The 22,891-nt window shown below is 38.9% G+C and overlaps 1 protein-coding gene across 1 annotated transcript in view; it reads right to left on the reverse strand.

The window, feature by feature from the left end:
• mtbp (MDM2 binding protein) overlaps positions 1–22,891 on the reverse strand; it is a 36,444-nt gene that overhangs the window by 12,326 nt on the left and 1,227 nt on the right. The window contains exons 4-13 of the mRNA XM_042490266.2: positions 21,752–21,900; positions 21,254–21,312; positions 20,218–20,362; positions 18,857–18,971; positions 13,741–13,857; positions 4,751–4,845; positions 4,337–4,403; positions 4,045–4,162; positions 3,315–3,494; positions 80–193 (exon numbers count right to left, since the gene is read on the reverse strand). Of these exons, the coding sequence (XP_042346200.2) occupies positions 80–193; positions 3,315–3,494; positions 4,045–4,162; positions 4,337–4,403; positions 4,751–4,845; positions 13,741–13,857; positions 18,857–18,971; positions 20,218–20,362; positions 21,254–21,312; positions 21,752–21,900 (1,159 nt within the window). The remainder of the gene's footprint in view (positions 1–79; positions 194–3,314; positions 3,495–4,044; positions 4,163–4,336; positions 4,404–4,750; positions 4,846–13,740; positions 13,858–18,856; positions 18,972–20,217; positions 20,363–21,253; positions 21,313–21,751; positions 21,901–22,891) is intronic.

Below are 22,891 nucleotides of genomic sequence, written 5' to 3' on the forward strand. Positions count from 1 at the left end.
GTTTACATTCGTTCCCAGAACTACAGCACTTTCTGTGATTTGTATTCCATTAAAGACGCTCTTCAGATGTAGCACTTACTGAGGTATTCTTTGAGTACCAGTCTCTGGACCTGAGTCACCTTCCGCTCTCTCTTCAGCAAGTTGTCTCCTTGGAGACAGGGAAGACGACAGAGGATGTTGCCTATAGCTCCTCCTGGTAAAACAGAGAGAAGTAGTGAATGGAAAAAAAAAAAGAGTATAATGAGTTCATTAAACAGATCAGAAACTCAATTGTGTTTTGTTTGGTAAGGAACTCCTTGGACATCTTTAGATTTCCCGAGTGGGATCAAGGGCAACGGAGGAGCAAGAAATGCTCCACAGATTTTACACAAGAGGGTCAGTTTACTTGAACTAAAAGAGGGAAAAAAATCACTCTTGGGTGAAACTATTACTCATTTTTTCATTTACTACTACTCCATATTAATGCATATTAAGGTAAAAAAGAGTTGGGGAACCAGAAAATTAGTAAACAATAATAAACGTATGCAGGCTATTTTTTACAACCTGTTCATAAGTTTTCATACAAAAAGTGATGCACCCAAATTATACTAAAGCCACATATTCTGAAAGGCTGAGTCTATGTGACCAATGCGATGATGGGAGGAAATAAGGAATCTGCCCCATGCAGTTTTGTAAGGAGGCTATTCATAGGCTATCATATGAACTATTGTGTGTGCATTTTCGCACAATATTTTATGAAAGGTTCTATGTGGACAAATTCATAGATATTAGAAACGTAGATACTTCATTGGACGCTGCTCTAAGCTCGCCGCAATGCGTCTGCGTGGGCGCCATATTTGGGAGGTCAAGATCTAAGTTAAATAAATGTGTGTAATGATTGTAATGTATATTGTAGTGAATCACTTTCTGCAGATTTCACTACAAAATCAACTTTAACTGGCTTGATTCTGAAAAAAAAATTCAGAAAATTTGTTCTGTTATTAACATCGGAAAGTGAACATGACAGTGGTTACTTGTGTGAATTCATTGCAGTTATGGAGGCAATCTAATTAACTCTATGACAAAACAGTGATCTTCTGAATAGCCACAACACTGGAACATGCAGGCTCTGACTTATGAATAGGCAACGTCCAGTGATGGAGTGTTACAAAGTACATATATTTAATGCAGTACAATTTTGAGGTACTGGCACTTTACTTGAGTATTTACATTTTCTGCTAATTTAACTTTCATGCAACTTCAATTCATTTAATTTCATACTTCCACTTCATTTCAGAGCATATGTATGAGCTGGGGTTACTTGCACGTGCTCTTAACATGGAGGTGACCAAATCAGAATCTAGTAGCTAAAGCCGCTAATGTGGTGAACAGTGGCAACAACAGCGGCTGTATTGAGAGCGCACAGTGGTATAGGGGCTTGGACCAGAGTGTGGGTGCTATACTAACACGACGATGCCGTTCCACCACCTTGGTTCAGGTTGACTTATAACGACAGTATGAGTGCTGTGCAAAGCTGAACACATTAGCTAGCCGATGGGAAACTTTCATGAAAATGACTTTCTTGACTCAGTTCTTGACTCTTACAAAGCAAGCAAAACAAAGCAAGCAGTTGTTTGCTGCTTTATTAATGATCTGAGTGACATATACAGCTCCTTAATTAAATTTGTAACCCCTTTGTTGGCCAGAGAGCATTGAAACATTGTGCTAGTGTGGGACACAAAGGTATTTTGAGCATTTCATGCTTTGTGTTCAGGTGCAACAACCCTCAGGTGTGCATTTTAAGACTTTCATTTTTATTCAAAACTCTGCTGTCATTGCAGCAGTTAGGGCACCTTTTATAGTCTTCCTCTGCATTTAAAGTATTTTTTAAAAAAGCCTTCTCCTGAAGGTTGCATAAAATGTTAACAACAGCAGGAACTCTCGGGAGGAAACACCACGGTAGGTCTCTTGAATATCGTATAAAGCCCAAGAACAATGAAGGACTTTCATCTCAAAAAAGCTTTAAGTTTAGAGAACAAAACAAACAACAGTATGATTCACATGCTTGTCTTCCTACTCAGCCATAACCAGCCAAGGTTTTTGTTCGGTTATTAATCCGTCTATACACTCACTCACTCCTCATCACCTTGCCTTCTCATTTTTGAACCCATTAGTCTCTTTAAGGCCCTTTATTACTCTTCTTCTCTATGATTAATTGTTCTTATTTTAGTGGCAAAAAAAAGAGATTATCCTTAACAGAACAGTCCAATTTTACAGTGCTGAGAGAGAGGAGGGAGGGATGAAGGAGAAACAGTTAAGATAATTCAGGCTTGCCTGATGAACAATGACAACTCCTCATTCTGTCAATGAAGCCAGAGGAGCTTCTACTCCAATCAAGCTGAAGAGCTCCTTTCGAAAAAAAGACTTGAAAGGGTTTTCTTTACAATATGGCACAGAAACAAATTACTGTTAAATGGTCCTAAAGATCCAAATGCTGGTAAAATACTGCAGTGCTTTTTACATTTGATTACAGTTCAGCATAGAGAGGGGAGGTGAGAAGGTCAGGTGCATGCTGGTGTTCTGAAAACAACAGATAATTAGTTATTGTACTTCGAACTGCAGATGTTGCCCGCGCACGAACGTGGTCAGCTGTTGGAGCTGCAGCATTGTCTGTGACACACAGCTCGGAAAGGCAATTAAGGTAGTTTTAAACCCTTAGCATCAAAATTTACGCTCCTTTATCTCCGGCTCATAAGTGAATGCACAGACATGATACACATTTTCTTTTAGCTTCAGTGTGACTAACACTTCGTGGGGACATCATTATCTCCTATTATGTCAATTCCAAATAAACATTCATAAACCACTTTGAAATCGCAGACAGAAAAACCTCCCCGTTCCTTATAACTTCAGAACTTGCCTGCGAGTCATCACGTTTTTAAGTTTTCTTTAGTATCAAAATAATCCAGTGATAGTTGTCTCACAGCTGACTTTAAATGTTGCAAAATATGTTTTCATGTCGCACTACCTACGTGTATTTGACATTACTGGGTCTGGATAGTGAAAGGTGATTGATTTTAAACTGAGGGGGGCCCAGAGTGTCAGAGTTTAAAAACCCCTGTAGTACAACTACAGAGGGGGAGGAATCTGATTGAGTTAGATAAAGTTTGTTTTGGTCCATCACTTTTTTAATGTCTCAAACAGACTTTCTGGTCCAAAATGCTATGTTTAAACAAAATTTAAACAAATGAAAGTGACACTGAAACATTCACACTGGCCCACACAGAAATACACTGACACACACGCACCTCTTTGAACATGACAACATAATATACCTGATGATGACAGAGGCTTTTCTCTCAGCAACCCAGAGATGGTTGCCATGGCAGCCGCTCCATTGATTTGAGTGTCTGAGTGCAGCATCCTGACCCTGCATACTCCGCACCCAACATCATCTGAGCCCTGGACCAGCAGGAGGTAATGGGCACTCTCACCTTTCACCTCTACATCGGGCACTGCAGGGTACAGACAAAAGTAGTGAGATTACATTGATTTTAACAACATAAAAGGACTTTTACTTTTTCATATTTTACCAACTTTTTTAATAACTTTTTTGTGTTCTATGGTTTGCTGCTGCAGCGACATTTTTTCAGCATTATAAATGTTTTATTTATGAATATTTTACCCATACAAGTCTACTTAACATATTTTATTCAAGTGAAGATAAGCGTATTGTATACTGAATCCCTTCTGACCAATTCTTATTGTTTACCACTTGCTGCAGCAATCCAATTTCCTCAAGGGTATGGTTATATCAGCTATATCTTGTCTCATGAATTTCGTTCTGATTTCTTCAGGCAGTGTTTTCCAAATTGATTCAGTCCCACTTCCGAGTCTGCTTCCCCAACAGAGGGCTTTATTATCCATATCAGTGTAATCCTAGTTACCAATTTATTTCCCCGTGGAAGGTGATATGGCTCCTCTCTGTTGTTGCCAAATGGTCATCCATTTAAAGAGGCAATAAAAAGGACTAAAAGAAAAAGAAAAGAAAAAAAACAGTCTTACCAGGTAAAGACTTTGGTCTCCTGGTTATAGACTCTCTCCAGCGTTGAGAGCTGAGTTGACTGGCTGCAGGCTGGGCGATGGGGGTGATTATACAGGACAGGCTGAACAATGCTCCAACCTGGAGATGGAAAAATAGTGGATAAATTGTATACAAGATTTATTTTATATGCATCATCTACTGTATGGGAGTTCAGATGCAATTTCTTTACTTACTTGATTAGCAATTATAAAGTTCTATGGCTTACATTTTTTAATATTCGTACATGTAAGATTAAAGTTTAGCAGCCGATACCTTTCCACGCAGTGACTTCAGCTGGTCCAACAGAAGTTGAGCTTTCATTGACTTCCCAGACAGGCTTCTGTTCATTGGTGGTGAAGGAAAAACACAATATTGGGGAAAAGGCGCTACCAACCACCTTTTAAGACAGGACAATCCTTAGAAGTCAGCGGTATAAGCAGCTGAAGCTTTATAATGAAACCTGTATTCAATCAGGTAATTTCAAGCGTATTAAAATCTATTTGTATGGATAAAGAGTTAAGGTTGTTTTATTACTGTCACTTAAACTGTTTGGATCTAGATGGATGGATCCATTTAAATGTGGATGAAGAAAGAAATGATGATGCTTTGGTTCCAAACACACACACACACACACAGACACACACACACACAAAAACACACACAAACACACACCACAAATGAGGATACAGTTCAAACTGGGTTGTAGACATCAAAAAGCTGGGCAGGTCTGCCAGGTTAACCAGCTGAATCAAATCTAAAACTGGTGCGTAGTAATGGAAGACCTGTAAACACAAAACAGACGTACAGACAGAGGAGGGTGGAGGGGAGAGAAAGAAAGAAAGCAAGAAACAAACAAACAGAGAAGAGAATGATAAAACAACAGGGTTATCACACAGAACACTGCAGTGGTTTATGAGGAACAGCTTCAGGAGTTGGAGAGCATCCAGCAGTTGAAAGACCAACATGCAGCTGAAGTGTCCTTGAGCAAGATACTGAACCTTAACCAGTTCAGAAGGGATGTTATATAACTGACCCTGAAGTCTGATCTTCCTTGGTTTCAAATGTGGAAGACAAAACATATTTTGGTGCAGACAAGTCCAAGTGTGTGCACAGAAAAAAAGGTGAGAAACACACAAAAAAATTAGACAGCCGCCCTTATACTCACTATATTATTGCCTAAACACTAGAGCTGCAACCAAAACTTTTTTGCATCATCAATAGATCTACTAATTTCTTTTTTTTAATTAAATTTTTTACTAAATTGTTTGGTTGATAAAATGTCATAAAAACAGAAAAAAATGTTCATCATATATTCCAAAGGGGTAAAGGTGCCATCTTCATACTTCAAAAGTATATACAAAAAGAATAAATTTACAGAAAATTTAAAAAAAGACAAAATATTCTCAAATTGTTGTCAATTAACTTGCTGTTGACCAACAAATTGATTTACTGACTCATCGCTTCAGCGTTTTAACACCTTTAACAGCAACCACCTAAACACACAGACCCTCGTCTGTTTTCTGTAGGAGCCAATCAGGTATTCAACACACTGAAGCTCACTTAAAAAAAAAAAGAAATAGATTTCAACAGTCTGCAGTTGTCCTACTTATCTAATGAGCTCATTATGTTATGAGGAAATCAATAATATATAAATCATTTGTCACATGGAAAAACAGGTCATTCACATATACAGAATATTACAATACCACAGTAAGCCTGAAATCTCAATCTCATAATTTATTGATCTGGAACAAAGAATTAAGTGCTGACCTATTTCTGATACACTCTTATAGATTAAGAGTAGATGATGATTTTAATGAACTTGGGTCAAATTCCCAGTTTTGCTAGCAAGTTGGCAAGTTTATTACTCCCTTGTTGAACCGATTGAAGAGACTGACTAATGCAGTGACCTCCAATATTTAACTGTCCTCATTACTGAAATTGTCCTTTGTAGTGGTTTAAAATTGCATATTCTTGTGGTTAAAAGGCTTTTGGGAGTTCAGCATGACTCTGGATGATTCAACATGTAATCAGTGCAAAAATGACTTTATTCTGATTGCTGCTGTGTGTTTTTCCTTTGCAGGACAAATTATGCTCGTATTTGTCTGCACAGCTTGCTGCAATTTTGTCCCATGTACTTTCCATGTAAAGAGCCAAGCAGCAATCAACAGTAAGTGCTGTATATGCAAAGGAAAGTCTGTTGCTGTGTTACATTGTGCACCATTCATCCAGATATAACAGGCTGTTGTGAAGCCACAGAAACCTTCACTGAGCAACACTTTCTCTACTTCCACAAATACATCAAAAACATTATATTTACAGTGCTGGGGAACATTCGTAAAGTTGTGTTCAACAGCAATATCGGGCATCAAATTATTAAAATTGCAACTTGTATTTCTATTTGTGAAAGGCAAAGGTTTAAAAGTAATGTAAACTGTCTATTATGAATTCTCAACACAAAAGCCATCAATAAGCAGTTATTGTGATGTTGCTGACAAAAATGACTTAACAATAAGGCTGGGTATCAGTACTCAGTATCTTTAAGGTATCGACCGAAACAACTCGGTTCCTATTGGTTCTGAAACTCCTGCAGTCAAACAATACCTGCACTTATCCTTTTGTCCCTCGTTCTCGAAAAAAAAAAATTATTTGTGTGTTTTTGTTTGTAGCCAATCACTGTAAGCCTTACTAGTTAATAAATGTAACTTAATTCAATGTGTGCTTGGCCCAGAGCTATGCGTTGTGTGTGTGTGTGTGTGTGTGTGTGTGTGTGTGTGTGTGTGTGTGTGTGGTGATTGAAGCGTGGTGTATTTGATGAGCTGGCTTGCTAGTGCCGTGATGCCACCAAGACATTCCGAATTATGGCTTTACCTCACCTCTGTTGTGGATGGTAAATCTATATGCACAAAATGTGAACGGGTTATTTCAGTAAAAACTGGGAATACGAGCAAACTGATAAAGCACCTCATCCAGCATGGAGAAAACTTCAGGCTGGACAGCTGCACCATTTTCACAAGGCCCAATAGCTTCTCAGACTCCTGTTGGTCACGAATGGAAACATCAATAAGTGGTTTAGGAGTAGCCTGCTATTGCATATTGTGTAACCTCTCGGTTTATTTTCAGTTTCAAGGGGACGTTAACAACGGCTGTAAGCCAAACATGCCTCCAGAAACAACTGGATAGACCTACAACCAATCAGAGCAACAAAACATGGATTTTTACTGTGCATCATCTTTTTGGCAACAAGCAAGGCCACGTGGTAAATGAAACTTATTCCAAATTTTGATGGGAGTATGACATCTACCTTATCAACAAAAGCTTTAAAGGGAAAATTTGCAGATTTTCAACCAGCTCTGTGTCGCTGCAGTGTGCAGTGTGTGCAGATGAAGGCATTTAGCTTCCCTCTGTGTTGCCGGTGCACAGTTTGTTAAATCAAGACTCCATAGCAGATTCAAAAGAACGTTGCACGGCAGCGGCAGCCATCTTGGTTGTTAATCATGTGCCTCAACAGCGTTCCTCTGTCAGTCACTGCGTACAACCGAGCCCATATTGGACAAACAGCTGAGATTTGCCTAAGGCGGACCAGGTCGCTAAAAATCTGCACTCATGTGACTCATGTTGCCAGAGCAAATAAAACATGAGCTCACAGATACGTCTTGTTGTCGGACTAGTTCAAGAGTCGAGGAAGTGCAGAAATTTAAATGCAGATTTTGTGGCCAAAAGGCTATTTTAATCCTAGAAGAAAGTGCAATATGAAGACCTTTCTCTTCCTTGACAAACAGAGTTAAGGCGCTCTTAAAAAGGACACTCGAGAGAGCGGCTTAATGTCACCATTTGAATATACTGCAGGGCATTTGGATCTGTGCTGGAGAACATTCACTATTAATAAAAAGCTCCTCTGATAAACAGCTCACTGGAGAACGAAGGTGGAAGAACAAAAAAGGTTACTGGGACATGATTCAGAGGATATTCATTGTTTTGAAAATGTGTTTGAAAAAGTTGCTTTTATAGCAACATTTCCTTTACTGTCCACTTGCTGTATTACTTTTTTGCTTGAACTCTTATACGAAATTGATTTGACAAATATTTAATCTATTCGCTCTAAACACAGATTCTCATCTCAATATTTTGCCTATAAAGTGTCTTTATGAATTAACTATATCATCAATACAACAGCGTAAAATTCAATATACCGTGATTAAACATATTTTCCATGTAACAGACAATGATATAACAACAATGTGATATATCATAAAACTTCAAATATAAGCCCAGGCCCATTAAGACGCTCAGTCCCTTCCACTAGCCCAGTGTGGTGATACATTTTGACAAATAAAGGCCTGTCTCAATTACAGGCCTGGTCCGGTTACCATGCAGTTCATTTTTATAGAGGTTCTTGGGATGTATAAAATCGGGTTGTTGGCTACTGGCTGGAGATAACCTTAATTAACTTTAGTCAATATGGAGATACTACACACAGTGTTAGCTTGGTAAGAATCTCCACAATTCAATTATTCAGTTAATTTTACTGAAACCATGAGCACCAAAGAAGACAGTATTACTGGCTTAGTAAACAAGAGACACACGAAAAGAGAGATTAGTAGATGTAGCATACTATTTTTTAAAAGGCAAAGGAAAAATGTGCAGTGAACTATTACAGAATTAGAGAATTATTATAATTCTCTAATAAGTCTCTATAAGTTTTTTTTTTAGATAATTTCTCATTTTATGTTTTGTTTTTTGGTTTTTTTTTTCTTGTGTTTGGGTTTGTGTTTTTTTGTTGCTGTTGTTTTTTAGGGGTTTTTTTTGCAAATTTTCAGGCAATGTTTTTGTACTTTTCACAGATTTCTTGCTAACTTCTGGTTCATTTCTTCTTTCGCTGCTCGTTACCTTCTGCCCATGTTTTTTTTTTAAAAAAATGTCTCTGCTGAGCAACAGTTTAGTGTGAAATTAAGAGCCCATCCCAAATAGACGCCTCTCCCAAATACAAGTCTGTTGAGCTCAATGATTTAAGCAAATAATAGCCCAGGATATTAATTGAAGGTTTACAGTAAGCATGTGTATAGTTCATACTCGCCTGCAGCTTAGGTTTTATAAATCACACTCTGAACACACACTTTGAGCTCAGTGCTCACACAGCACAGTGTGACCTCCCCGCCCACTGAGGCTGAGCGTCTGTGAGTGTTAGTAATTATCACGACAGTTACTCCTGACCGTAAAGAGGCCTAATAGTTTTTGTCTGAGCACACTTTAGATTTTACAGTCAGTTATCCCAGCAGAGGGGAAATGTGATAGTTTTGTGGTCCTCAGAGTATTTTTTTTATTGTGTGCCAAGACAATCACCGCCATCTGCTTCTCTGTGCACAGATCTGATGAGATCAGATCACACACACACACACACACACACACACACACACACACACACACACACACACACACACACACACACACACACACACACACACACACACACACACACACAGAGACACACACACTGTCACACTCTCCACAGACATGTAAATGAGCAGCATGCACAAACATATACACACACCTTAACTGTGGCACTCTGCTGTGTTAACTTAATAATGAGCACACACAACAACAACAAACACAAACTATCTGTTGCCAGATACAAACTCACAAAGCAGATTATGGTTAAACACAACAAACATATTAAACAATATAAAACTTACAACAGCCACTAACAACGCGTGTCTGAAGAGCTCATAATTCTTTCAGTATTTCTTTATTGTGTACAGCAGACGTCCTTTTAACCAATTGTCTTTATATGCTATTAATGCTAATAAACAGAGCCTGTGTGTATGTGTGTGTGCGCTTTAGACCCCATATCAGGCCATAAGTTATTGGGCACAGCTTCTGTGTAGTTTTATTGTTATGGATGTTAATTTACATAAGAAAACTCATTAAAAAAAACTTTGTGCCAACTGTTATAAAAGACCTAGTCTCACACAGTGAATTCTCTATGCAAACACACAGCTTTTACACTGCACACAACCACCCCCCAAACAGATAAACACACAACATCTTCACTGAAAAGTACACACACTCAGATTATGACTTATTACATGATACAACAAAAGTGAGCTGTGGGTTTTAGTACTTCTGCTCTTATAGGGTAAACATTGTCCACCTACGTTATTCATTCTGAGTTGGCGACTGCTGCAGTGGCAAAATAAAAAATGGCCAACAGAATGAGGAAAATTTTTTAAAAATTTAAAAAATAAGTAAAACAATCTTGATTACTTAAAAAACATCCCCAATTATCATCCAACAACTAAGAGCAGAGCATGTCACAATATTTATAGGAGAGCTGAAATGATTAGTTGACTGATTGGTAAGTCGATCAACATAAATATATCGGCAACTATTTTGAAATAATTTATCAAGCAAAAAGACCAGGAGTCAACAGCCATGCTGGTGGTTGTGTGAGTCTGTACCGGACATACATATATATATATATATATATATATATATATATATATATATATATATATATATATATATGTAGTTAAATTAGATAAGATATATCTTTATATAGATATATCTATATATCTTTCTGACTTTTATTTTTAAACCAAATGATTAATTGATAAATCAATGAAACACTTAGTGTGAATGATTAAATCAATAACTGATTTACACCTGTTTGAAAAAGTTTCCGTCTGGGCTGTAAAAATAATAATATATCTTAAGTATAACAGTCTCTTGTGGTACTTTAGCCACAGTATTTCAGCGTTCTGTGATCACTGAGTTAAACTGAAATTAAGACAGCTGAAACATAAAAGCGAAAAAAAATCTATGTATTGTGCACAATGGAAATGTCTGGCAACGTCATAGTTTTTGAATAAATAAGAGCTAAAAGACGCAGGTTGACATAAGGTCATATGAATCACTTACTTTCAACAGTGTTGATACTTGAGACATTAACTGAGGCTACATGTTGGCTGGATGGAGATATCACAGCTTGCTGACAGCTCGCTCTCTTTTCTCAGCACCAGCCTGTTCCATATCACCTCAAGACAAATAACTCTGAACCACTCCATTAAAAATGTGGAATGCAAAATCTGGCAAAAAAAAAAGCAAAAGCTGATAACTGAATAGTGAAAGATGCAACTTGGCAAAAAAGTTCGTTTCAAATGAGGGGAATATAAACTGTGGAGAAAGATGGCTGGAAGAAAGATGAGTGCAGAATCTAGGAAGCAACATTTGACTGCAGTGGGCCGATTTCTATCTGTAAACCCTCGGCCATTGGCTCTCTGTGATGATAAGTCTATATTCAAATTCTGTTTTCTGGCTATGAGGTCATGACAGGTACAAGAGGTCAGCATTCATTTGGCAGATAAAATACATTTGATTTATCTGACTGCTGGTCCTTCAGTCACGGGTTCCTCAATGTGATTAAAGGGCAAACAGGAAGTGACCCTTTTGAACTCATCTCCTTCAAGCCACCAGAAATCATTAGGAGATGGGACTGTGTGCAGCTCACTCAACTCTTTAGCTTGGAGGTAAGATGTGAGTTGAACTGGGGTTAAAGGAACAGTTCAACCCTAAATGTAAATTAAGTCATTATCTACTCATCATCCTGTCAATCAGACCCTTTAAAAGTTTGTAGTAACCTAGACACACTGATATAATGTCATCATTACAATCTGTGTTTTGTGCAGCACATTTGCACGGGATGAGCAAAATAATTCCTTTACTGACTTTACTGTTTTTATCCCCTGGATATCATGCATACTGTCATTTGTAAATCCACTCAACACAACATAGAAACACTACACAGCACCACTAGCTTTGATATATGGTGTTAATCTCATTTTTTCTCTTTCCTTTATAAAAATGTTGGTTAAACAAACAGAACCGATTCTGCTACACTTTGTCACACCATCCATCTCATTGTCTTCTGAGATTTTGCTCCTTTCATTTAAACTTGTTCTCTCTGCAAATGGGCCTCCACGCTGTGTAGTGAGATGAGCCTCCTGCACCCAAAACACTCTGGAAACTTTCATTTATATTTGCAAACGCAGCCTCAATTCTTGCCGCAAGAAAAGAGGCAGAAAAGAAACCTAAATTTGCCCCGAAATCACAGACATGCTGTTTGCCAAAGGACTTATATTATCACGACATTATTTCTTGGATTGGCAAAATATGGTAGGGAATTTGCAGTGGAGATTTTGCTTGACAAATTATGGACATCGCCGATTTGCACACGTCACAGACCATTACTGCATCAAGTCTGACAAATTATTAGAGATCACCATTTATTACTACTCCCGTTTGAATCGGGCTACATTCTTCATTCTAGATGCAGCAAATAATAACAAATTACATTTCTCTCAACAAGATTTCCTCACTGACAGCATTTGGATCAAGTGCAGGGCCTACAGCACTCTGGCAGCAGACTCTGCTTGCTACTGTGGGGCCACTGCTGACACACTGAAGACTAAATCTTTGTCGCAGAGGAACAAACAAGAAATAATGAAGTAAACAATTGGACTTTTGAAACCACAATACAAGTGTCTGGCAATAAAACCCATAAATCTACCCTGAGGTGTTTGAAAAAGTTAAATGAGATGCAGTTAGGACAAAGCCTGGTTCCAGACCTCTAAATTGCTGCCCACATCTCTGATTCATTCAATGATCCAAAAAAGGTCTGTTGTTGTGCCCACTGACTTGGAGAAACATTCAGGCTATCAAAGCTTTGTAGCTGGGATTAAGACTGGGGACATCGTTTCATATTGTAGCCATGAAAAATGAGACTGTGACTGAGATGGACGCAGCTATATGGGTGTTTGTCAGTGAACTCACAGAAATAATAACTCTTTATTCACTACATTTCTTTTAATATTGTGAAAAGTGCGACATAAAGTTGTCTTGTAAATAAAAAAAGTTATAGTTACATTCATGGTCTCCTCCCAAAAGATAAAGTGTAATTTCTTGAGTTCTAAGAGCCCTAATACACAAAGCTGACAGCTGGCCGTCGGTCAACGTTGGGCCATCTGTGAGCGTCTATCTCCCTAGTTTTTGCAGTGCATCCCGCAACGTTGGCACTAGTTGAGCTTTGTCGCCTGTTTTTTGGCCAATTAAGCAATTAAGCAGTTGGAGCCTGTCAGTAAATAAAATCTCACTCATTGGTAATTCAGCTCACCGCACAAGAAGAAAATTTGAATTGAGGAAAGCAACAAAAAAAAAAGGCTAAAGTCAAGAGGAAGTGAGACTGAAACAAACTTGTCATATTATGAAAGATTATGTTTTTAGTCACTGAGCTCTTTAGCGGAAATGGTTCAAAATTATTTGTGTTGCGTTATTAATGTTATTATTAAAGTGCTCTTTCACTTATGAGCGTCTTGAATCTGTCCTGTTTTTCTTGCAGGAAAGATTTTTGAGAGACAAATACAGACTACTGCCACCTGCTGCTATGGAGTGTTATTTCCTGTCACATTGTCACGTTGGCTGTTGTCTTTGCGGTGTGTTCAAGTGCAACTTCTTGGCTAAGACACAGGCAACGTTAGGCGACTCAACTATCAGCCCATTAGTTCACTGATGTTGTTTGGGCCTTTGCAAACATGTTGAATGCTTTTCACTTTAACATGTTGATTCAAACTTATTTCAAAGGTAGGACAATAAAGACAGGTATTAAGGAGCTCATGACTCACCTCAGACTGCAGTTTGTGGTCTGTAGTGGTGCAGGGAGCTTGCAAGAGGCTGGCTCCTGATGTGTGATGCAATGGACAGCGCAGAGAAAAGCCATCGAAACGAAGCTCCGACATGTACTGAGGAAAAGAGAGAAAAAAGCTTTCAAGTTATTTCATTCTTTGACCAACAATGTTAAAGTTTATCATGCAGCTATAAAGTGTGTTTTCTCCAATTAACTCACACAAACAGGCATGGTTCGCATTCTCACATGGCTGTATAGTTAACGGCACACGTGCACATACACACATATTAGTTGTAATGCTATGTATTACACGGCTGTAAAGTGCTGGTGGTTGTTAACAGACAGGCTTTTATTCCTTTGGGTATTCTCCTTTGTTCCACCACTCTCAAACTGTGAAGCTTTTACTGACTGACTGCCGGAGCCCACTCACTTCTGAAGGCAGCAACTTAGAAAAGGTCACTTTCATGAAGGAGAAGCTGCATGCTTGCCTCAGCACACTCCAACTCAGTAGACGCTGCAGAGATGACTGGAGAAAACTTTCGTCAAGCGCACGATTGCATCGCCAGCTGACTGGGATAAAAATGTAACTGGCCTGCAACTTTACTTAATAGTTTTAGTTTGGAGTTTGTTGTGCTGCTCCCCAAAACATCAATTAATGCCACTTGAAAATTATTTTAGGGTTAAACACAAACGGTTCCTGTTGCAAACTTTATTAAGAAATTTCAGCAAAGAAGAAAATCCTCATCAAACATGTAAAACGGCTGCCATGGATTTTGGCAACAGCACGAGAGATAAAAGCCAGAAATCTTCAGCTTCAAACAGAAAACTCTGATTATATGTGGCCTCTGCTACATCTATTTGATAACCCTCTTAGATCTTATTTCCAATAAACAATGTCAAAAGGTCAAACAAAGACCCCAGAAATATTATCAGAATTTAATCTAAAGGTTGCTTCAACCTCCAGTGTCTAAGGCCTAAAACTCTGAGACACCAATTTGAGTTATGTTAAACAAGAAGTAAGAACCACTAGACCTTGACCTGACTGTGTGAATATACCCTCATTTGGCATTCTTTGCGAAATACAATAGTTATCATAAATATGGAGCTCCCAGGCTCTTTCAAGATACCTAAGTTGTATGTTTTCAGAGACAAGCTGATCAATGTTTAAATTATCATAGAGTAGCAACTGAAAATCTTGGTTACAAAAACCCAACAGTATGAGATGTTAAGGCAAACTCCACAGTAAAACAGATTGCTGATTCTCCCTGGAGAAACATGGAGGGAAAGCACTAAATTGGCCAATTCGGCCTATTTTCAGCCCAAACTACTGCACCTGCCAGAGTTTCCGCTTAATGAGAAAGAAGTACAAGTAGGCGTGAAGTAATCTCCAGAGTAGCAACAAAAAAAAAGCTGTCAACTCACCTCAGCTTATCCACTTCCTATCCAAGCTACTACAGGAAATAAAGCACACTACACAGCCAAAAGTGTGAAGTAACACAGGAGTTACAACAACATCTTATTGTTTAGCATCTCATTCCAAAAGCATGGGCAAATGCTGCTGTAACAGACTCCACTCTTTTGGGAAGATGTTTTTGGATCATGGCTGCAGGAATTTGTTGCTATTCAGCCTTGAGAGCATCACTGAAACATTCCAGTTCATCCCAAAGATGTTCGAGGGTCAGGGCTCGTAACAGGCCAGTCAAGTTCTTCCAAAACAAAGTGGAGAGGTCACTTTTTTATGGGCCTTTGTGCATGCTCAAACAGGAAATGGCCATTCCTCAAAATGTTACCACAAAGTTGAAATCTCTCTATTGTCTAAAACAATTCTCAGCTATGAGGCTGCAAAGATTTTATCTGAAGAACTCGTCACCCATTCACAGACGATCAATTTGGTGCCCTGTCATCATTTTTGCTGAGCATCAGAGCCGAGTATCCACCCTCAGGCTATCGGCAGTAAAACTCTTACTGCCCCTCCAGACCACATACTTATTTCTCCACTTCATTTCTTCATCTGTTCAACCACACGAAAAAGAAGACTTAACAAAATCGAAAAAAGACTCATCCTTCATCTATCTTTCTCTAGTATTGATCATTTGAACTTTGAAAGATCAGAAGTAAATAAGCCCACATTTCTTAATAAGTGGTGAGTTCACACTTCTCTCCTTCTGCCAATATAAAGTATGTGTGCTCCCTCTCTCACTCGCCCACCCCAGCACTCCCACTCTCTCAATCGATGCTGTCAGTGAACGTCACAAAAACGCCGAGCCAGCAAAGGAATCAGCTTACTTGTGAGGTAGAATTAAAAGAATTAACTTATCTTTAACTTACTTTACCTACTTTTTTGACTAAGTCCCTCTCCTGTCAAAATGTTCTCTTTTCTTATTGTCACTGTGACATTTGAGCATCACTATGCAGAACAACGTATAGTTTGCTTTTACATTCTGCAACCTAAATCTCTGGAAACATCGTGTGGAAACACACACTGACAACGGACTAACAAGAGACATCTTGTGCTCAACATATTTGCATTATGATAGATTCTAGATTTTTTAATGAGGGTGAACAATGTGGAAAACACTTTCATCACACAGAAAATGTTATTCAAAGCAGATTATTTTTCTATTTCTTAAAAACATGTCTGGAGAGAATATTTTTAAGTCCCCTAACAGATCCCTCATCCCCACCTACTTCTCTGGTCCTGCTCTGTGCCAGCTTAACAAAGGCAGAGAAACCCTGATCTAAAAAAAAAAAAAAAATCTTTGAATGCTGTGGCATGATGATTTCCCCTAATTGGAGGTAAAGAGCCCAAATCACATCAGACAAAAAGGAAAAAATGTGGACACGGGTGGTTTGCCAGCTTTTGGCCATATGGTGTGGTTAAAAAAAAAAAAAAAGTAAAAGGCATGAATTACATCATAGAAACTATTTTCATCTTTTTAGTGAGGAGAATGAAATCATGTACTGTTGTTAAAAGCCATTATTTTTATTTCATTGGAAAAAACAAACAAAAATCTAACTTGAGAACAGAAAAATAGATTCAGAACCCCCTGGCAAAGTTTGAGTTTAGGGTTCGCCTACCTCTCTGCACTGCAAAAACTGCAGAAATGAGCTGTGATATGCTAACTTAAAGGGACAGTTCGCCCCAGAATCAAAAAAACATATTTTTTTCTCATACCTGTGATGCTATTTATCAATCTAGACTGTTTTGGTGTGAACTTTTCTGCGCAGTGACATGGTTGGCGAGCATAGTTCAGGCAAAAGAAAACAGTTACTACTTGAAACTGCTAATACAAAGGTCTGGATGTGAAGGTGTGGATTATCTTAAGATTTCTGAAAACAGGAACCATAAACTGATTGCCACCTAGCTCCATTATATTAAAGAGAGGGCAGACACCTCTAGAGCCAATATCTCCAACACTCAGCAACTCACGCTAAAATAATCCAGATTTTAGAAAAAGCACCACAGTAAGAGGAAAAATATGTATTTTTATTTTGGGTGGATCTATCCCTTTAATGTTACATAGCTTGCATTGCACATTCATTTTGTTTATTTTGCCAATATACCTCCAAACATCACTCTTTTGCCTTGTGGCCTTTCTGCCTGTAACATTAGATCAAGTGATATCTGACTAACTGATAATGTTGAATGTTATGAGGGCTGTATAGATATGTTATTTTTGCTTCATAGATCTATGCAGCTATTCATAGACAACAGTTACATCACTGTGTCCATCCAAAAAATATAAATGTTTAATATAAAAAAGGATCAGTTAACTTTTAAATGTATTTTACAAAGCAAAAAAAGTGATTAATCTATACGCTGACCATATACAGATGTCCAAACCTTGAGTATTCATGCCAATCCAACACTAAATTCCTAAGACAATAAAGAAGAGCAATGAACCTGCATGTCAATAACACCAGCGCTGTCCATGAAATACAGACAGAACCTGCCCAGAGGCGCTCTCCAACACTTGTCCTTACATAAGTCCTAAATAATCAATTGCAGCAGACTCATTGGGGAGCGAGGTCGAGTCAAAGCGGGGCCAGGCTGGGCTGGGCCGGGCCAGGTCAGCTCTGCAAGGACCATGCCAGCAAGGCAGAGCCACGTTATTTCCCATGACCCCTTCGTGACCTCCAGTAATACCTCGAGATTCATTCAGCAGCTGAGAAAGACCTGTGCCCCGCTGACTCAAAAATTCACACAATTCAAAAGAAAATATGTGAAAATTTACCCTCTGGCCTTCTGTGCACTGCATGAGTAATTTCATATGAAAAAGATAAAGGAGCAAATACTGGGGCATGACTCAGGTCTCCGACCATGATTAGCCCCAGTACAGAAGGTTCTTAAGAAGACGCTGTTTTCTCTGCCGTCTCTTGCAGAGCCCAGCTAGCCGTGTGCTCCAGCCGACAGAGAGCACAGCCCATAATAAAAAGCCCCGGGCAAGCAGGCAGGTAAGTTCAAAAGGACACTGCTTTTTCTCATGCCCTCTACAGTACTTGTCCAGAATACGTTCACAGAGTTGATAAGACAAGTTCTCTCTCTTAACGCTAGTGCCCCCCACACACACCTTTTTCTTTCACTGTTGCTTTTAAATGATCAATAACACCTACAGTGCTTCAAAGGTGTACACAGATTCATACAAGCAAAGGCAGAGATTTACAGATAAATCTTTACTTTCTTCTCTGTTGCATGCAAAACTGCTGTCACCCATATGCACATTTTTCTAAAAGTCTTAACCTTTCTGTTCGTGACAAATAGCTTCATTATACTGCTGAGTCAAGTACACAGTGCCACACAGAGAGACAACCCTCTTCAAAATCCTTCTTGTTCCTCTCTAATAAACCGGCCTCTTTGGCCCCCAGAGCCCTGTGTCATCATTACCCTCTCTTCTGTGTTTGTAACCATTACATTGTGTTTTCAACAAAAATGATAGTGTTGGGCTTCTCTCTTGGTGCACGTTTTAATGATTCAACTGAGTTAATGTTTTCTCCAACTCCTTCTCCATCTTTCTACATTAAGTTCAGAAGACACAAGTGAAATAAATTATGCAAAAAGAACTGCACCCTGTAAGTTTCACCAACACCCACACACATTTTTTTCAGGTCCTTACCTTCTTCTCTCTAATGACCAGGCCACCCCTCCACAGTTCTCTATGGCCCATACAGCTGGGGATGTTAGCAGGCTCCACCAGACTGGCACTAAGGAGGGACGCTGCTTTCTGCCACCTGGGCAAAAAAAAAAAAGCATTTCTCAATGACCAGCACAGGCAAACTTTTAAAAACCTTTCTTTTAGGGTGCCTGGTAGCTCAGTGGATTGAGCGGGTGTTCCATGTACAAACACAATGTCCTTGCCACAGCCTCGCCTCCAGCTTGTGGCCCTTTGCTGCATGTCATCCCCTCTCTCCCCCTTTCACACTTAAATTCTGTTCTCTCCAATAAAGGCAAGAAAAGCCAAAAAATAATATTTAAAAAAAAAAAGGACTTTTATTTTGATTGCTGCAAATTAGGAATCAAAGTCCTGATTAATTCTCCTTTTTAAGCAAATTCGCATCAAGTCAAGTGAATTGTTTTTATGCAGGCGAATATCTCAAATCTAAAATTTGCTTTAAGGGGCTTATAATCTGTACAGCATACAACTAAAACATTTAACAGGAAAAAGTTTGAAAAAAACTGAATTAAGAATAACTAAGAATGGACCCCTCACTGTGAGACAGCCTTAGATGTTGTGTTTATAGATTAACAAACACACAAAGATGACAATGTGGACAATCCAAATGACAAAATTGTTATATTCAATGTTACCATCTATTAAAACAAAAAGTATCGGGGGCGCCTGGTGGCTCAGTGGACAGAGTGGCACCCCATGTACAGAGGCTGTGATCTCGACAGTGGCTGCGGGTTCAGGAGGATGTAAAGCAGCTTCCAGGTGTCACCAAACAGCTCGAGCCTGAGTAACATGCCCTCTTCTCCACCATGTAATCTCATCTGAGAATGCACTATACAAACACATACATACAGCAGCATTATATTGCTAATAATTTCATTCAGCTTTTTAAGCCATTTACTAAAATCAGTGTTTTGGTAGAAGTGTTCCTCAGATTACTCAAGCAACACTGTTAATTGACATTTGAACATATTTACTCTTCTAACCCCCCCTTGTGGTAAACTGGGAGCACTTCACAGATAACAGTAACTGTAAATTCTCACACGACTGCTCCGTGTCCTGCATTTTGAGCCATCTCTGCAATTTCTCATCAGATTTTCATGTTTGAAACTGATAGTCGTGTGCTGGCATATGTTCACTTTGACTCCTGAGCCCAGAGAATATACAGGTATCCGGGAAATGCAATGACTTCGGGGAAGGCTCTTGTATTAGTGTGTCTGCATATCAGGATTAGTTTTCACGTGTATTCATCATTTGCTTTGCATGCCTCAAAAAACGTAGTGCACGTGTTTGTTTCGTCTCCTCACCCGGTGGTGTGCTGTGTGACTACAGTGATCTTAGCGGCGTGCCAGCAGGACATGTGTTTGAGGGCTCCGAGCAGAGGCAGCAGGTCTTTAACAGGAGGGGACTGCTCTGCAGAGCCTAACACCAGTACATCCAGCAAAGCTTTACCTGAGGGGTGGATATGGAAAAAATAAAGAGGAAATCATTAAACATTTTCTCTCTGCTGTTTTCTTTCTACATGTCTCTATAGAATTTCATGGGGGGAGGGGGGTCAATGAACCAAGCTGGTTGCTCCACTGATGCCATCTTTTAAACAAGTGGGTAGAATCGCCTTTTTGCCATTCAAAATATTAAGACAAGTTAGAAGCCCGTAGTGGCTTCAGCCCCTCAGGGCAGCTAACGATGTCAGGTGACTGTTCCCGAGCTCCTGCGGAGGTGGTGTGCTATGAAATGCTCTTTAAGAAAAGTGAAATATCACTTCAGAAGACAGACTCGGTAAGATGTAGTCAAAGCAAAAGTATCCCATATTCCCAGTGGTGAGTGCATATTCATGAAGCACAGTAGGCCACCTTTTCTACGAGATTGCCTGCAGCAGGCACATTTTCAAGAACTAATTGCTTAAAATTGGAATGGATCATTGTCACACAGCTGAGGAGTTTGGCTTGAGTAAAGAGGTTTTAATTCCTCGTCATCTGAAGCTTTTGGCAAAGACAAAACTCTCGCTTGAGACATTGTTTTGTGGAGTAAACTAACTCCGTGCTCTGTTGCCCCTTCAGTAAACTAGACGACTGTTGTTCTCCTCATTAGAGAAACTGTGCTGTGCAGACTATCACAACACCAAGTGTCATTTGAGAAGTAGCGTGGAAGCATTTTGGATTCAATAACAAACACTGTGCCTTCGAAAAAATTGGATAAAAATGGCATGTTGTCATTTATTTAAACTATGTATTTTGAAAATTGACAGCCCCACTGAGCACACAGTTAATAATGACCACTACAAAATGATGTAAATACTCACAAATGCTACAAAAGTGAGAGCTTGAGATTGGTCAACGTTACCTGGAGGTGGCAGCTTGTCTGACAGTAGATGCAGTCCCTCTGCAGCCTCCTCTAACAGCCTGTTGAACAAAAACAAGAAGAAATGGAATAAGGACTTTTTTTTCTCTATTTGTCTCACCTGCTAACTGAGTAATCCTGTAACATGAAACTACTCTTTATCAATTACTATTACCTATGAATTTTGAATGATGTGTGAACTGTTCTTTGTGTCTGTCATCTTATTTATATATATACATATACACACACACACACACACACACACACGCAAACACATATATATGCATTGTTAATCATTTTTGTATGCTATTGATTTTATTCATTTAACTTAAAAATGCTAATAAAAAAATGACTTGCAGGCGCAATGATTAAGTTTAATGTTTACATAGTATCATCTTATTGTGAGTTAAAATCAGATTTATTAGGCAGATAACTACATGACAGAGCAGAAAAAACAAGCATATTTTATACAGAGAACAGAAATTACAATCTGTCACTCACTCTGTCAGTGCTGGCTGGTCAGCCTTTTGGTCCGGTGTCTCCTGATTACTCAGAAAACAGAGACATGACTCCACAGCAGTTGGCTTCTCCTCTTCACTGTCAGTCCTCTGATGGCCTGTCCCCAGCTCTTCCCAGTCTGAGCTGCAGAACTACAAAACAAGTAATATACGTAGATCCAAGTATAAATTCAGGATTCCAGCTCCTTTTCCTTCATCTTTATATTAATAATTTGAATGGTAAAAATCAAATACCTTTGCTCCTTAAACGTTATATCCCCTTCTCAGTCGTTTAAATAGGACAATATGAAATTAATACTTTTACCAGCATCTTTCACATGAGATCAGCTGGTAAGCATACAAGTGAAGTCAACCTTTTTTTTTTGACATTGAAATTGCACAAAATGAACACCAATACCATTGAGTGGAAATCAAAAAACTGATGTGACTAAATACAGTATGTGGACATTTTGCAAACATGCTATTAAGTTGTGTTTTGAAATTCTGCTGACAGTATGCGGTACATTGTGGCTTTGGCAACTTCTATAAACACTCAGCAATACTGAATTTATCACTTGTATCAACAGAATTGTCTTCGTGTGTTGTGTGGAAGTATTGAGGACACTAGCCCAACTTCACAACAGCAGCAACAGCAGAAGTAGTTTAAACTGCAATTCCACCTCTTTGTGTAAACTTGCCAAGGTGAGTAAAAGGTCAGCACTTCTTCACAATCACCTTCTGTTTTACTTATCTAGGAGGACCTTATTTTATAGGATTCTGTTCTACCGAAAAGGTTGTGTTGCAGAGGCACAACTGGTAAGCCATCCTTACAAAATATATGCTATAAGCTGGGAGGATAAGATTCAGAAAGAGTCATAAATGTCTAGCCGTGACAGGATTCATGTATAACAGTCAATTTTTAACGGAGAACTCTCTATATAATTAGAGCCACTAAATGACTTTATTTATGTTTGAACATATTTTTCTGATCTATAGATACTTTTCTCATCTAAGGACAGAAGCATTTCCTACATCACAAATCGAAAATGGCCCTAAGCACATGTCTAGGTGCCTGTTCCCATTTCCGTGTGACATAAACCATGTTTATGGCAAATTAAACTGTCTGAATCTTCCAAATGCCTCA

Source organism: Plectropomus leopardus, chromosome 11 (assembly GCF_026936395.1).
Source record: "Plectropomus leopardus strain MGB_pleo_1.0 chromosome 11, ASM2693639v1, whole genome shotgun sequence".
NCBI classification, from domain to species: domain Eukaryota; kingdom Metazoa; phylum Chordata; class Actinopteri; order Perciformes; family Serranidae; genus Plectropomus; species Plectropomus leopardus.